Source organism: Phocoena sinus, chromosome 2 (genome assembly GCF_008692025.1).
Source record: "Phocoena sinus isolate mPhoSin1 chromosome 2, mPhoSin1.pri, whole genome shotgun sequence".
In the NCBI taxonomy this organism is placed as follows: domain Eukaryota; kingdom Metazoa; phylum Chordata; class Mammalia; order Artiodactyla; family Phocoenidae; genus Phocoena; species Phocoena sinus.
Window position 1 is genome coordinate 53409272 of NC_045764.1, and position 15605 is coordinate 53424876.

General features: G+C 41.3%; 1 protein-coding gene across 2 annotated transcripts in view; it reads left to right on the forward strand.

The window, feature by feature from the left end:
- Positions 1 to 2488: 2488 nt before the first annotated feature.
- GABRB3 (gamma-aminobutyric acid type A receptor subunit beta3) overlaps positions 2489 to 15605 on the forward strand; it is a 247594-nt gene continuing 234477 nt past the window's right edge. Inside the window, exons 1-3 of one of the 2 annotated variants that reach the window (XM_032624917.1) lie at positions 2489 to 2568; positions 3364 to 3455; positions 3671 to 3738. In XM_032624917.1, coding sequence (XP_032480808.1) covers positions 2489 to 2568; positions 3364 to 3455; positions 3671 to 3738 — 240 coding nt within the window. Of the gene's footprint in view, positions 2569 to 3069; positions 3236 to 3363; positions 3456 to 3670; positions 3739 to 15605 lie in introns of those variants that run through there. The other variant, XM_032624916.1, reaches the window with a different exon arrangement.

Here is a 15605-nt window from a genome sequence, read left to right on the forward strand (position 1 = left end):
TTTGATACTGTTTAAAAAGACAACTTGACTTTCTATATGCAAGGGACAAAACACAGTTTGGTGAAGGCCTTTTGGTCAGCCCAAATGCACAAACATGGACTAGGTAAAGTGATCATGTGATGCTCTTCATCTATTTCCCCCCTTTCCTGCTTCCTACCTTAAGGACCCCGAAATGTTATTCTAGCCTGTTTAAAAGCACTTTACTATGAACAAAATTGCATTCATCTCCTTTTTCTTCTGACATGAAAATTTATCCTTTGTAAGACCCCTAAAGCCTTTTTCTCTTTCTGTAGAAAATAAAGAACTGCATCAGTTATTTCCAGCTGATTTGGCTAATATGTTAGCACCATCTAGTAAAGATATGAAAATACTCTTGGTTTCAGGAATCCTGGCAAGAGAGTGGAAGGATGGGGTTACCTGGGGTTCAGGGCACATCCAATCCTCCAAGAAGGCTGTGGGAGGAGCTGAGACAGGAGGGCAGCCAAGGGTTGCACGCCCAAGCTTTGTTGCTCATGTAGGTGCAAGTTGGCCAGCAACTGTGATGAGCTTCATGGACCAGTGTATCTTGATTATACCAGTGTACACTTACTGCAATGTTTCTGTTAGATTTTGTCTTCGTTTTAAAAAAGACTGCATTTTAGGTGACACTTTTAGTGATTTGCCAATGGGTTTGTGACTTAGCCTGTGTTCACCAGAAAACATATCCTGAGGCAAAATTGAAGTGCTATTGCTTTTCTAGGGTGTGTAATACTGATGAAAACAGGAGTGAAGGAAAAGGGGATCCAGGCATGGAAGGAGAGGGAAAAGAAAGGAGTTACTATGGCATCTCAGGACATTTCATAGGGAGAAATAGAGGGAGAATCATTTATCCCCTGGCTCCCACCTTCTGTTCATCTAAGGTCCACCCCATGGATGGCAAATGCTACAGTAATTTCAGATTGCACATTTGTGAGTACTGAGTAGGTCCTGTTGCATTTGGACCTCATTGCTAACTGAGAAGCCTGAAGGTGGGAGGTGAGAGACAAGCAATGTGGACAGGTGGTGAGGGTTGTGGATTTGTTCCCATGTAAAGCTGATCAGAGCTCTTGCAGAACTGCATGGTGAAGCAGGAATTGGAATGAAAAATAAGGCCAAGATCTGAGGTGTTACATGGTTGGATGACAATAACATTTGTAATGTTGTTTTCAAGTTTTAGAACATATAAAATAGTAGAAAGGGGGATCATTCTTGCTATGTTGTTGGTTTTTCTAAAGCACCTTATTCTCACTGTTTGTTTTCTATAGCCATGATCCCCAACAGGACATTTCTCTAAAAGAGGTACATGCAAACAGGATAAAGAGACTGAAACATGAATGTGGAGGGGAAGGTATGATAATGCAAATCTAAGTTTCCTGATAATTCCATTGCACATGAACAGGACACAGAATACAAGTAGTTGTAAATAGACTTTTCCAGAAAATAATTAGGGAGCTAAATTTATCTCTTAACCTTACCTTAATACCAACCATTCAACTTCTGTGGTTACATTTTCTGTTCCAAAAATAAAATTTTTGATTTTTTTAAAAAAGGCAATGATATTTAAAATTAATGTCAGAAACATGGCAACTTGAGAACCAGGGCCTAGATTTAGATATTTACCCATATAAAGTCTTGACAATAGAAAAGAAAACCTTAAGCTTTGTAGAAAAAGTAATTAATACAGAGAAGCAGTTACGTATAATTAACCATTCATTAGGTCCTGGAATGGCCCAAGGTAGTCTATCAAGCAGAAAATGGACTTGATTTGTAAGTATTGTTGGTTGACCACAAGTAGGAATGTGTAATCATCTTCCTCAGTATTAGAAGTGTGAAGCACAGAGGACCATTCAGTAAAGAAAAATATATGACCTATGACTCTGGGTGAGCAGACATTCCTCAGGTACACAGTGATGACATACAGGGCAGGGTGGACCGTGGTGCACATCGGTCTGTTTCTTGGCCAAGGTGCAGGAGGTTCTCTTCTAAGATGAGAACCAAAGGATGGGGGCCAGTCATAGCGAAAACGAGGTTCCTTGCCTTACACTAAGAACCACGGACAGCTCCAGGCTGCACCAGAAAAGGCACATTATTTTCCCATTCCTGGGATGATAGTCCAGGGTCTCCACGTCTGATTCGGACTCCAGCTTCCCGATAATAAAGCAAACGTGCATATCCAGGCCTCTCTTTAACACTCATTATAAATGTATTTATGTAAGTAGGGAGGGCCCAGTGCTCACATGAAATGTTCAGGGGGTGAGAGTGAGAGAAATAGTTTAAAGAACCAATTTAAAAAATGGTTTTATATTGCATAAATAATAAATCGGGCCGCCATGCAAGGGGCTGGATGACGGGTCAGGCGGGAAAGCCCGTGGGTGGGGGCAGGGGCGGGGATCCCCGCATCGCTGTTAGAATGCTCGGTGACTGTGGGGGAGAGCGGATCCCACTCAGGTTAGGTCAGAGGAGCAGCGCCATGTGCTCCGGGCTCCCGGCTCTCCTGTTGCCCATCTGGCTCTCCTGGACTCTGGGGACGCGAGGCTCAGAGCCCCGCAGGTGAGGTAGGGGCTTCCCCCGGGCCACGCAGCCTCCCTCTCTGCTCCGTAGCTCGCAGTCCCGCGGGCAGAGGCGCTCCGCTGCACTCGTGGGCTCGGCCTGAGCCGCAGTTGGGCGGGGGTCGTAGCGAAGGGGTCGGGCCGGGGAGGGGGCGGGGGGAAGCGGAGAGCGTTTCCTTCGCGGTCTCTGCCCACGTCGCAGTCGCCGATGATCCTCTCCTTCCTGGGTCTCACGGAGCCCAGAGGAGCTGGCAGCGCCAGCTCTGCCCCGCGCCGCGCAGCCGCGGCTCCGGCTTGCTGTCCCCGGCCGGGCTTCGGGTCTCGCTCCGCAGCCGCCGAGGCAGGAGGCAGCGCTCGGCCTCCGGCTCGGCCTCCGGCTCGCTCTCTCTTCCCCCCTCCCCTAGCTCCCGCGCCCGCTGCTCCTCCTCTCCCCGCGCCCGCTCCTCCTCCTCCTCCCCTCCCCCTCCCCCTGCGCCCTCCTCCGCTCCGGGCCAGCGCGGCGGCGGCGGCAGCAGCAGGAGCAGCCCCGGCTGCGGGTCGCGACGGCGGCGGGGCGCCCCCTCCCCCGTGCCGGGGCGCGGCGGAGGGATGTGGGGCTTTGCGGGAGGAAGGCTTTTCGGCATCTTCTCGGCCCCAGTGCTGGTGGCGGTGGTGTGCTGCGCCCAGAGGTAGGGTCGCGGGTGGGTTGACGGGAAGCGGGCCGGGCGCCGGGCAGGGCGCGCGTGTGTGCGCGCTAGGCGCTGGCGGGCGAGCCGCCGCCTGACCCCGCTGTCTCTGGCCCCCGTCCCTCCCGCAGCGTGAACGATCCTGGGAACATGTCCTTTGTGAAGGAGACGGTGGACAAGCTGTTGAAAGGCTACGACATTCGCTTAAGACCCGACTTCGGGGGTAAGTAGGGTGTGCGCGGCCGCTGCGGGCAGCGCGACCCACCGCGCTGGCGGCCTGGGTGGAGGAGGGAGGCGGGGGCCGCTTCCGCCGAGCTGCGGCGAGGTGGGGAGGGGGACACTTCGCCTGCGCCCCCTCCTCGGACAGCCCCCCATCCTCAGAGCAGCTGCAGCCGGTGCCCGAGCCAGGCTGATCACCGTGTCGTGCGCTTCCCGCAGGTCCCCCGGTCTGCGTGGGGATGAACATCGACATCGCCAGCATAGACATGGTTTCCGAAGTCAACATGGTGAGTGCCTGCCCTCCCCAGGGCTGTCCCCGAGCCCCTGCCCCGCTGTCTGGGCCCACAGGCGTCCACAGTACCGGGCCAGAGGCCTCCTCTGCCGGGCTGAGCTTCCCGGGCCCGCAGAGGAAGCGGCGCTCCCGGGCGCAGGTCTCCAGTTCTCGAGGCTCCCTCCGCCCGCCTGAGTGCGCGGGGGTAGTCGTTGGCGTCAGAGCCGCGCGGAGGGCGCACCCTTCCCGCCATAGGAAGGGGTCCTGGGCTCACCCGAGGCTGGGCTTTCACCGCCGCCCTGGTGCTGCCAGCTCCTCCCGCTGTCGGTCCCCTGGTCCTGAGGCTGCCCCAGTGCCTTCTCGCCTCCTTAGCAACAGGCGCCGGGGAGCGGGGGAGGAGAGGAGAGTTGTGGGGGTGGCTCGTATACTAGGTAAGAGCTGCTTAAGGGTTCCTTTGTTGTCTTTTGGAAAGAGGTACTGGCTGCCGGAAAGCGCGGTGGGCGGTGGGTCTGTGTGTTCCTGGCTGTCTCGGGTCAGTTTCCTTGGTGTCTGGTTTTTCCGAGGGCAGGCTCGTGACAGTGAAACCCGGTCCCCATCCACCAGGCTCTGTCAGAGGTGCTGACGGCCCGGGCGGCTCTGAGAACTGGAGGGCCTGGGCAGCTTACGGGCTTTCTCTGCCCGGAGAGTCGAAGGCGAGGGAACCAAGTGTCCCTTAGGGCTATGTTAATGGTGTTAACGGTGACGGGATTCAGTATTCTGACCTGTGGAAAGTGGAGGTCCGTGTCCCGAGGTGCGAAGTGGGTGTCACGGGCTTTTGCTCAGGATCCTTTAAGACAACAGGCAATAAGGAGAAAAATGACCCCTTTCATTTGTTAATTGAGCTGAAATACCAGGGGATTTGGAAAAGGTTTAAGTTTCTGTTGAGTGACACTTTAGAAATTATAAGAATGAGAATTTGGAAAAAATATATTTTTTTGAAGAAATCGTTTGGCAACTTTTTTTTCTAAAATATAACACCGAGAATATAATGAGGCATGAGATAGACTCGATAGATTTCTCAAGTCTGGTGGACATCAGAGCCACATGGGCAAACTTGTTTTAAATCCATACTCCCAGGCTCTGATTCTGATCCAGTGGTGTGGAGTGGAATCTTGGGGTCTCTGCATTTAAAACTAGTGCTCCAGATTTTTTTTAAGCAGGTGTTTTGTGAACAATATTTTGAGAAACATTGCAATAACATAGAAATGTGGTTGTTTACAAATAAACTAAAACCATGATTTTTAAATAGACTGTTTAACAAGATATATTTAAAAATATATCCTAGTATGGATTTTGTAGAAAGAAATCTGACTACACGAAACTATATTTTTTATCAATTTTTCACTCTTAACCTAAAGATTTTAAAATTATAATGTGTGATTTAAAAAAAAAGTACCTTTCTTTCAATGTATATCACTAAGGACATTTATATACAAGTGTTAATAGTAAATAAATAAATAAATAAAGTGTTAATAAAAGCGTTAGCAAGAAACAGACTTTACATACATTACACTAAAAACATCACGTATATTTTACTTTTTGTAATTTTGTAAAAATAATTCTGTCAAAATATGTTTTGTTTTATGACCTTAAGGAAACAAGTTAATATATTCAAGATTTACTCTGTAGTCTGTGATTTCCTTTATTGGCAACTGCACATTCTATAGAGAAGACAGTTTTGTACAGAAGTTAATCGAGTTATTTTAGTGGATTTTTATGTCCAAAATTATATTGGATGTCAAATGATGGAGAGAATATACTGATGTGGCGCTTTAAGAACTCTGTATAGTACTAAAACAACTAGGGGAATGGGGAGAATGTCTTGTTGTAGATCATTGCAAATCTTCTTTAAATTAATTTTTAAACGTAGTTATCCACTTGTTTAGACATCATGCTGATACTTAGTACCTTAAAAACTTCATAAGTAATTGCCTAATTCATGCACTATGAATTGAGGTGTCCCAATTTTCTCTGGACCCAATAATAGAAAGACAAATCGAGGATACAAGCCATTATATTGGATAATCTTTAAGTGCATATCCCAAAGCCAGTAATTATGCATAATGTAGCCATAGTATACTTGTATGCTTTTTTTTTGCATTCTCATGATGGAAATTTTTGTGGTTCTCTACACTAAGTTTATTATAAAGAAAAACTGGGGATTGATGGGATGGGAGATTGAAGGCCATTGGACACATGTACTGACTGGCATCTGAAATATCTTCCACAAGTGGATTGGTAAAACCATTCGCTAGAAAAATCTGATTTCCCTTAACTCGTGATCAGGATCATAGCTCATGATCAAAGCTATGATATTTGATTTTTTTTAATTGAAGGAACTTCAAATATAGCAATGATTAAGTATCATTTTGGAGGTAACATTTTATAGGGAAAGAACAGAGAGTATGTGAGCATAAGATTAAACCTATCACTCAATCATGTTGCTTAAAAACAATGAATTATATTTATGAGCTTCCTTAATCACCTTACTAAGTGATTGTTAGCTTATGAAACTAAATAAGAAATGGTCTTGCTTTAAGGATGGTACAGCTAGTAGAGGAGATATGTCAAATAGTTGTAACAAAAGTAGGTGAGTCCCATTTAGAGGAACAAAAGAAAGGGGTATGGCCTAAGAGAGAGAGGGAAGGAAGAAGGGAGGGAAGGAGGCAGAAAGAGGGAGGGGGAGAGAGAGATATATTGAGATTACTCCTGACATGGAAAGCCTAATGAAAGAACTTAAGAAATGATATCCAAATTGGGTGGGTGAATAGTGGGGAATAGAATTGTGACTGGCATAGATAGAGGAGGATGTTCTGGGTTAGGGAAGAAATTGGCAAAACTACTGATGGATAGATCTGCAGGATAGGAGATTGTGAAGGAGAGACTCAAAAGATGAAATTGGAAAAGTAGGACAAACCCCTGTTCACCTAGGCCCTTCTCTGCCTTGCCAAGGGTTTCAGATGTTAATTTTCAAAAATTAAGGAGCTGTAAATGTTTTTAAGCAGGTGATTGACATGATTTAAGATGTGGTTTAGAATGAATATTTTGGCCAAAATGTTAATTTAGATAGAGGAGTGAGAATGATGAGTTAGAAGAGCAAAGTTCACTAGAAAATTCAGGGTAAATGATCATGGAAAGTTGTTCTTTGAAATTTTCTTCTCAAAATTTCATAGATATGCTTTTGAAAACATATATTTAGTGAAATAAAGATTCATTAATATCTGAAATAAAGATATGCAAAACATGTATATCTCAAGATGGGACAGATATGTGCTTGTCAGTGAGCATGTTGGGGGTGAATATAAAGAATATTGTTACTTTTCTCTTTAAACTAATATAAAGGACAGTCTTTATCTATTGATGGTGCATATAGATAATGCCTCCAAATAACGCCTCTGACCTCAAAGAATTAAATAAATAGATACATTATGCATATACATGTATATGTCATCGTGCATTTTGGTGTTTTGTATTAACAATCTAAAAATGGATTTTAGTATTTTAATACTTAGCATTATTTTACCATAACATGTTTCACTGATAAAGGAGATAGTCTACATTTCCATTGTTCCTAATCTTCTAATTTTTCTTTTCATGTACTTTTTAAAAATTGATATAGTTAATTTACAATGTTGTGTTAGTTTCTAGTGTACAGCAAAGTGACTCAGTTATACATGTATATGTATACATGTATATACATACATACATATATATATTATTTTTCAGATTCTTTTCCATTATAGGTTATTACAAGATATTGAGTATAGTTCCCTGTGCTATATAGTAGGTCCTTGTTGTTTATCTATTTTATATATAGTAATGTGTATATGATAATCGCAAACTCCTAATTTGCCACTTCTTACTTTTTAGTTAGCTGACTTGACAGAAGGCAAACAAAAAACCATTTTCTTTTACGTAACTTCCCTTGTTCTCTAGCTCTTGTTTTAAAATTTCAGACAATCTTTTAAAACTATACATGGTTAAGTAATTATTGAGATTTAGTTTACATATTACTTTCTTTTTTTTTAAGTTTATTTATTATTTATTTATTTATTTTTGGGTTTTCATTGCTGTGTGCAGGCTTTCTCTAGTTGTGGCAAGTGGGAGCTACTCTTAGATGTTGCGGTGTGTAGGCTTCTCACTGCAGTGGCTTCTCTTGTTGCGGAGCACAGGCTCTAGGCATGAGGGCTTCAGTAGTTGTGGTGCACGGGCTCAGTAGTTGTGGCTTGTGGGCTCTAGAGCACAGGCTCAGCAGTTGTGGCGCACGGGTTGAGTTGCTCAGCGGCATGTGGGATCCTCCCGGAGGAGGCTCAAACCCGTGTCCCCTGCACTGGCAGGCGGATTAAGAGAGATTGTACTTATGGAAGAACACTGTCTACTGAAAACTTTTATATGCATGTGTTATAATTCTGGTGCTTAGCACTGGTCCAAGTGTATGTTGAATAGATAGATGGAGGGATGAATAAGTGGACAAAAATTATTGAAAATATAGGAAATATAAGGAAATACTAAAAATATAAAACAACTAGGAAATTTTAATTTAAAAATAGTACTTTTTACTGAGAGAGTGAAGCAGGTCTAGAACTCTTTAAAAAATCAATTAGTTAAAAAATAAAAACAGTATTTTAAAGTAAGTCATATGAGTTCTTTTTTAATTTGAATAATTAGAAGAAGCCACTGTTTGATTTGTTAATTCAGAAAGAAACTACACATACTTGATTTCTACTTAATTAACTATAAAGTACTAGAATATAAAGCTAGACTCAAACTCTAGTAATATAAATACTAATTTTCTATGATTTAACTTGTATTTTGTTATTATTCTATACTTAATTCATCTATTAAAATTAGCTCATCCTGGGACTTCCCTGGTGGTGCAGTGGTTAAGAATCCTGCCAATGCAGGGGACATGGGTTTGAGCCCTTGTCCGGGAAGATCCCACATGCTGTGGAGCAACTAAGCCCATGCACCACAACTACTGAGCCTTCACTCTAGAGCCTGCAAGCCACAACTCCTGAGCCCGTGTGCCACAACTACTGAAGCTCGTGTGCCTAGAGCCCGTGGTCCGCAACAAGAGAAGTCACTGCAATGAGAAGCCCGTGCACTGCAACGAAGAGTAGCCCCATTCGCCGCAACTAGAGAAAAGCCCACGTGCAGCAACAAAGACCCAATGCAGCCAAAAAAAAAGCTCATTCCAATGAAAATGTAACTACAGGATTATTTTTTCTGATTTCATGCATATAAATTATTGTCTCTTTTATTTTTAGTTGTGAGCTCCTTTTAGGTGACATATAAATGTGTCTTTAGTTATTATGAGAAGTAGATTTGTCCCTTATGCTTGTTGTATTGTATTCCTTTGTCATTTGTTGTATTTTCCTCTTAGAAAATCCACTTTTTTTCTAATGTCTCAGTGTAAAATAAGTATGGTACATAAGAATATGGTTTTAGCACATCTCAGCAAGCAGCCTTGGCACTGCATCACTGTAAAATGGGTGCAGTCTTACTCATGAACACAACACGTAAACATTTGCACTCATTTTGTCTTTCCCCTTTTCAGAAGAGTGGGAAAGAGGAGAGGGTTTCCTTGGATAGAGTGAGCTGGGATCACCTGGAGAATTCGGCTTTAGGCATTTTCGATCAAACTTATGTTAATCAACTCCCCGTCTCGTGCTGCAGAATCTAGGGTTGCTCTGCCCCTAGTGAATGCTGAAGGGGTACCCAGTGCCCAGTACCTGGCCAGGTCCTCAGGCAGAGGAGCTGAATCCCAGGAGTCCAGCTGTGTGCTGAAAAGAGCCTAATGGGATTGGGAGTTTTGGGTCCTGTTTCCAGGTTTATGGGAACATCTAGCCTTAGGCAAGTCATTTAACACTCAGTAATTCAGTCTCAGGCTTCCCAGATGCCCATGGCATCCCCACAAAATTGCCAAAGTAATAGCACAAAGGGCTTAGCTCTACACAGAAAATTGAGGTAAAGACATCCACAAGATCACAGCCAAACAAACACGTTAGAGAACTGTTCTTGACTGATTTCTCTAGAGAGGCTCTGGCTGCATGCAGAGTTTGCATATGAATTGTTACTAGCATTTTAAAAAAATTATTTATTTATTTATATGGTTGCATCGGGTCTTAGTTGCACTTTTAGTTGCAGCACGTGGGACCTATTTCCCTGACCAGGGATTGAACCTAGGCCCCCTCCTTGGGAGCAGGGAGTCTTAGCCACTGGACCACCAGGGAAGTCCCTGTTACTAGCATTTTAAAGGTTGGAAATGTGCTAATGCTTTTATTACCAAGTAAGCTGGGGGATGACTCAGCAGAAAGGAAAAAGTGTTTCTCTGACCCAGTTGGGTTTGGAAAACTGCTTACATGAAAGGCACTCCATGGGTAAGGTACAATGAGCATGTTGGCATTTGGTTACAGGTTGCTGCATTTAGGAGGTAAGATTGTTTATTGAGGACATTACTTTTCCCTGGAAGTGTGTTTGTGCCTAAGTTATGATCAAACATCAATGCTGGGGCACTGATAAGAAAGCATATAATGAACTTCAGAGGTGGATGAGAATAACCCTTACATAATACGTTATTTATGAAGGGAGGTTTGTGTTTAATATTAGAAGGAATGGTATGGGGAGCAAAGAGAATGCTTCTTGTCTTTCCCCTCAGGGAAGTTGTAAAGCTTACTTTGCTGCATCTCTTAAAAGATGGATCTTACACACATTTCCTTGTTGTGAGCAACCTCTTCCTAGAGCCTGTGCCAGGCTGAGGGATCCTATGTTGTACTGCACATAGAAGTAAGTATTTCGTTTGAATTAATGGCATAAATCTGCTTATTTACATATTAAAAACTTTATGTTCTTACCAGTAAAGCAGTATGAATTCAACATTTGATTTTGTACAATCTGTTATCTGTAATAGCTCTCCTTTTCTTCCATTGGTAGCAGAACCCTTCTTTCTCCTACGGGTTCTGTATCATATCATATATACTGTCATTGTGCTTTGAAGCCTACTGAACGTTTGTTTTAAATAAATGAAGCCTATTGACCATTTGGAATCTTTAAAATTTTCTTATAATACATGTTGAGGTGTAACTTAGGGAGATGACAGCTAACAACAGTTTTATGTCATTACGCAGTTGATGAAATACTTCAGGTATTTTGTCATATTTGATCATCAAACATGATCAGCTTAGTGAAGTATATCTTATAGGTAGGTGTTAATCTCATCTCCATTGTCCAGGTGAGAAAATAGCCTCAGGAATAGCACTGACTTACTACAAAGGCAAAGCGGGGACTTGGTCCTATTTCTTTGTTCTTTCTACCTCATTATGCTACAGAGCAATAAAAAAAATGCTCTGTTAGGCCCTCATGAGATTTTACCTTTTTCCATGACCTTCATCGCCATCTAAAGTGGATCTTCCAATTAACTTTTCCATGAACTCTTAGTCTTTCCTTGTAACACTATCAGAGTGTTAAATATGATTCTGGTGTGCTTGTTTGCTTAGAGGCTTTCTTCTGCATTTTTCTCCCCCTTAAGACTGTAAGCTCCATCAGGCAGATCTGTGTCTAAGAACAGCCCTTGCATAGTGCCTGACACATGATAGGTATCATTCTTCATTCATATATTTTCTTTCAACCAATATCTAATATACACTAGTGTCTGTATAGCATTATTAGATATTGGTTGAAAGAAAATATATGAATGAAGAATGAATGAATGAATAAATATGTAAGTGCATGAATAAATAGGCAGGTAGCTTTCCAATGAAATACTTTTATAACCCAGAATTTGGGCTAATGACCAAGAAGAACCTTTTATAGGCTAAATGTGATGTATATAGTTTTTACTTTAGGGGACTTAATTTGATCAGAATTTGTATAATTGTACACAGTATAATACTGTCAAGTGTCAAGTGCTGTCAAGTGACAGCTTGTCAAGCTGTCAAATGTTCTATAGCAGTCACCCCCTTCACTGGAGAGGTTTTACACTGATTTCAAAGCAGAAAAGAGGGAAGGAAGTATTGCAGTGGTTCTGTGATATACAGCCTGTGTAAGGGTTAGTGTGTATATTTCAAACACCAGTCACTAGTGCCTTTGTACACTCAAAGTTTTGTGTCTAATTGGAAGTATATGTGGTTCGAGCTTTTCTATATGATAGGGAAGTTTTGGTGGTTCTTATATTGGGATTCATTGGGCTCTGCATTCACTTTCTGATGGCCGCTCAGCAGTGCAGTGGAACTGCATTGGTTTTCATTCGTTTGCTAGCTTTCCAGCACAGTTTACTTCTGGGCCATTTATGCCAGCCATTAAGAAGATTCTCTAGCTGCAAAATTGGGAAGACTAGGACTAAAATAGGTTTCATCTCTTGGCATTTTGCTCAGTCCTGTCAATTCAAGATGGAGAGCTAGCCTCCGATCTCTGTGGTGGGGGATGTATTGATAGAATTCTCTTATTCCCTTGGTTACCCAGAGACTGCATTAAGAAATAGAATCCATTTGTAAGCATTAATGCATGTATCCCTTTTTACATTTTTCCATTGAACTTAAGTATCACACAGAAGCGTTAATATAATTAACAAAAACCTTAGCATGCATGGAACTAATGTTTCAGATGAATAGGAATAAGATTAAGATATGAGAATGTCACAGTTCTTTAAAAACTCTAATTTGTGCTTGTCCATTCAATCTAAGAGAGGATATGGATTCTAATGATTACAACATCATCATATTTTACCTCAGTTCTACAATGAAAGAATTCCTTTTATGTAAAATATTTGCTAAATCCTCATGCTATGATTCATGACATGAAATACATTTGTTTTATTTTGAGTTGACTTAAAAGGATAACAAAATTTACTGGTTTAAATCTATATAACTCTGATACATATGTATAAAATGTTTGTTACTTAATTCAACATCACATCACTCTTCTTTTAAAATTTAATTTTTTGAATTAGATTTTACAATTGATAACTTTAACGAGTAGAGGGAACAACTTTTCTGGGTCACCCATCATTACAAGTTGTTTGTGTGTGTGAATCTATGAGTCCATGCAAACCAAAAATTGTTTTAAAAAGAAACAACAATTTGAGTAATTCATTGTAATATCATTGATTTTTTTCCAATCCTGATGACTCTAAAAATCCATCTGAGAGATACATCCATATATCAGGTTGAAAGACTAAACTGGTCACCAAGCGCAGTGCCTGTCGTGTAGAATATGCTTAGTAAATACTTGTTAAATGCATTTGTGTAGCACACGACCCTTGTGGTAAAGCTGTACGTTGTGTTTGTTTTATCGGAGAGATTCCCTTATTTGTATGTTTGTCAAGCACATAAAATTAACCGTAGCTTTACACAGGAGGATTCCTGTGAACTTGTCACAGAAAAGACATCTGAATTATGGAAAACAGTGCCATTCCTATGGTCTAGACTAGTGGTTCGAAAGGTATAGACCAAGAAGCCCTCTGTGGTGTTAGATTGGTTGCAGGGGTTGACACAGATAAGTGCCCTCCAAGCAAAATTTCTCATCATTGGTGTAGTCTGTGCTTTGCCTTTCCAAAGCAGTGTACATACTAGAAAGAGGCTGGGAATAACTGAGTGTATGAGGAGCAGGACTGATTGTGCTGTGTTCCTTTTTATGCTGTTAAACATTCTGTGGATAATTCATTGGTGTGAGGCTATATTTGATTGTGCCATTGAATGAGTTTTCATTTCTGAATTTTTCCTTTGGCCCTGGGCACCAAAATTCCCTGTGAGAATGTAATTTCTTGTGGTATGGGCTAAAATAATGGTTGCTTAAGAGAACGCTGTTACATAGAGTGCACGTGTGCCCCATAATCAGTGTTTCTGCTCAAATAATATTGGAAATTATGTTAGAGATGTAAAATAGGTTTCTTTACTGTAGGAACTGTCAAGCCCTTTAATATGCTAATGATTTTTGTAAATCTTCAATGAGAGGGGTGAAGAATTCAATATTTAAAATATATGTTTGGGGATTTTTTTCTTTGTGAGGGGATGGTAGACCTTATTAACACTTATTCATGAAGTCTTCTGTAGAACACAGTTTAGGAAATGTGGATCTAACCCATTGAATTAGAATGAGCTTTAATATGGCCAGTCCCCAGGAATGATAACTGAGGAAATTACTACATTAACAAAGCCTCTTTTGGTGCCCATGTCCAAACAGCACAGAAGATACAATTCTGACACAAAATGTATCATTGCATATGGGAATGGGTAATATTTTCTGGAAATGAAGATTAAGCATTTCATAATTAGATTGATAAAAAACACAAAGATTTTCTTCTTCTTTCTCTCTGTCACACTGAAGGTAGATCTGTGTTTCAAGCCTTCTTGCTTTCTTGTAAATATTACAGGAGTAAATGATTTAGAAGCAGAGAGAGTTGTGTTGAGCAAGAGAGAATGCAAAAAAGGCTCTTGGGACAACAATAGTAGGTTAATTTTGAGAACAAAATATGTCTCTTTGAGGCTGTTGGGCTTGACCAGTGCTTTCTTGGAAGGCTGGAGATTCCTTCTTGGGGCAGGAAGAACAGGCAGTGCTGTGATTCTGCATTCCACTAGGGAGGGTTGACATGTATGTTTGAATATATTACATAAATAGATATTTATTATAATCTACATATTGCATAAACAGATATTTATTATAATCTACAATACATATTATGTATAATGAAATTATATAGTATACTGTATACTATATAATTTATGTTATTCATATTTATATGTAAAATAAGATTCTCTTTAAAAATAAGATTCTCTTTGGTTGAAAGGTTCTGGTGATAAACATTTTAACATCCCCTGGAGTAAGACATCGCTAAAATTCCCTGTATGACTAATTCTCTATAGTTCTATGAAGAGTCTATACCTGTTCATGAATAGTCAGTGACAATAGCCCAGAGGGCAGATGTATCTTCTGGACTGTTCCAGAACCACAGGAATATTATAAGAGGACAGTATTGCTCAGTCGGCACTGAGGAGACCCCACTGGGGATCTGGGCTTGACTGGTAATGATGGGTGAAGAAACCAAAGTAGATCCAGAAATGTAAAGAGATGCAAAAGTGCTAATTGATTATAAGGATAATAGGTTTTGTTTGTTTGTTTGTTTGTTTCTGGCATTTAGAAGCATAGGGAGCTGGTTTAAAAAAGGAGGGCTCTTGTTTTGGAAATATTATATATCTATAGATTTTTTTCCCCCTAAGTCGTGCTTTATTTATCATTACACTTCATTGCCCCAAAGCTTGTGTTTATGATTGAAAAACTAGTCTCAAAGCTTGAGCAAGCTCTTTGGAATTTTAATTATCTAGGTAATTTCCTCAGTACTCCAGGCTATTTTACCTTTAGAGACCACAGGGGGTCTAACTCTCAAGATTGCCCTTGGCAGTGGAAAAGAATTGGTTATCCAAACCCTCAGATTCCAGAAGGGTTTGTGTTAACTTTGGCAAGTCATTCAGACTCAGTGGTCCTCGATCTGATCATTTTTTTTTTTAACAAGTATATTAAAATTGATCCTTTAACTTACCTTCTAGCTCTGATTTCTGTGGTTTCTTAGAGTCTGTGAGCAGTTAAAAACACAAGGGACCTTCTGGTTGCATTACACAGACCGCTGCTTCTTATCATTTGATACTGTGTGTAGTTTAATTAGGTATCCTAGTGGTGGTCATCTGGCAGCTTGCAGCCTTATAGTCAAAGCATGGCCCATTTTCCCCAAGTTATCTGTGCTGTGTGCTGCAAGCCTGGGACATGTCATACATAAACAGTGGGATTTACAGTCTGTATCCATGCTCATTAATTTTTGTGTTTCAAACATGGTGATGTTTACTTTTTGGTTTG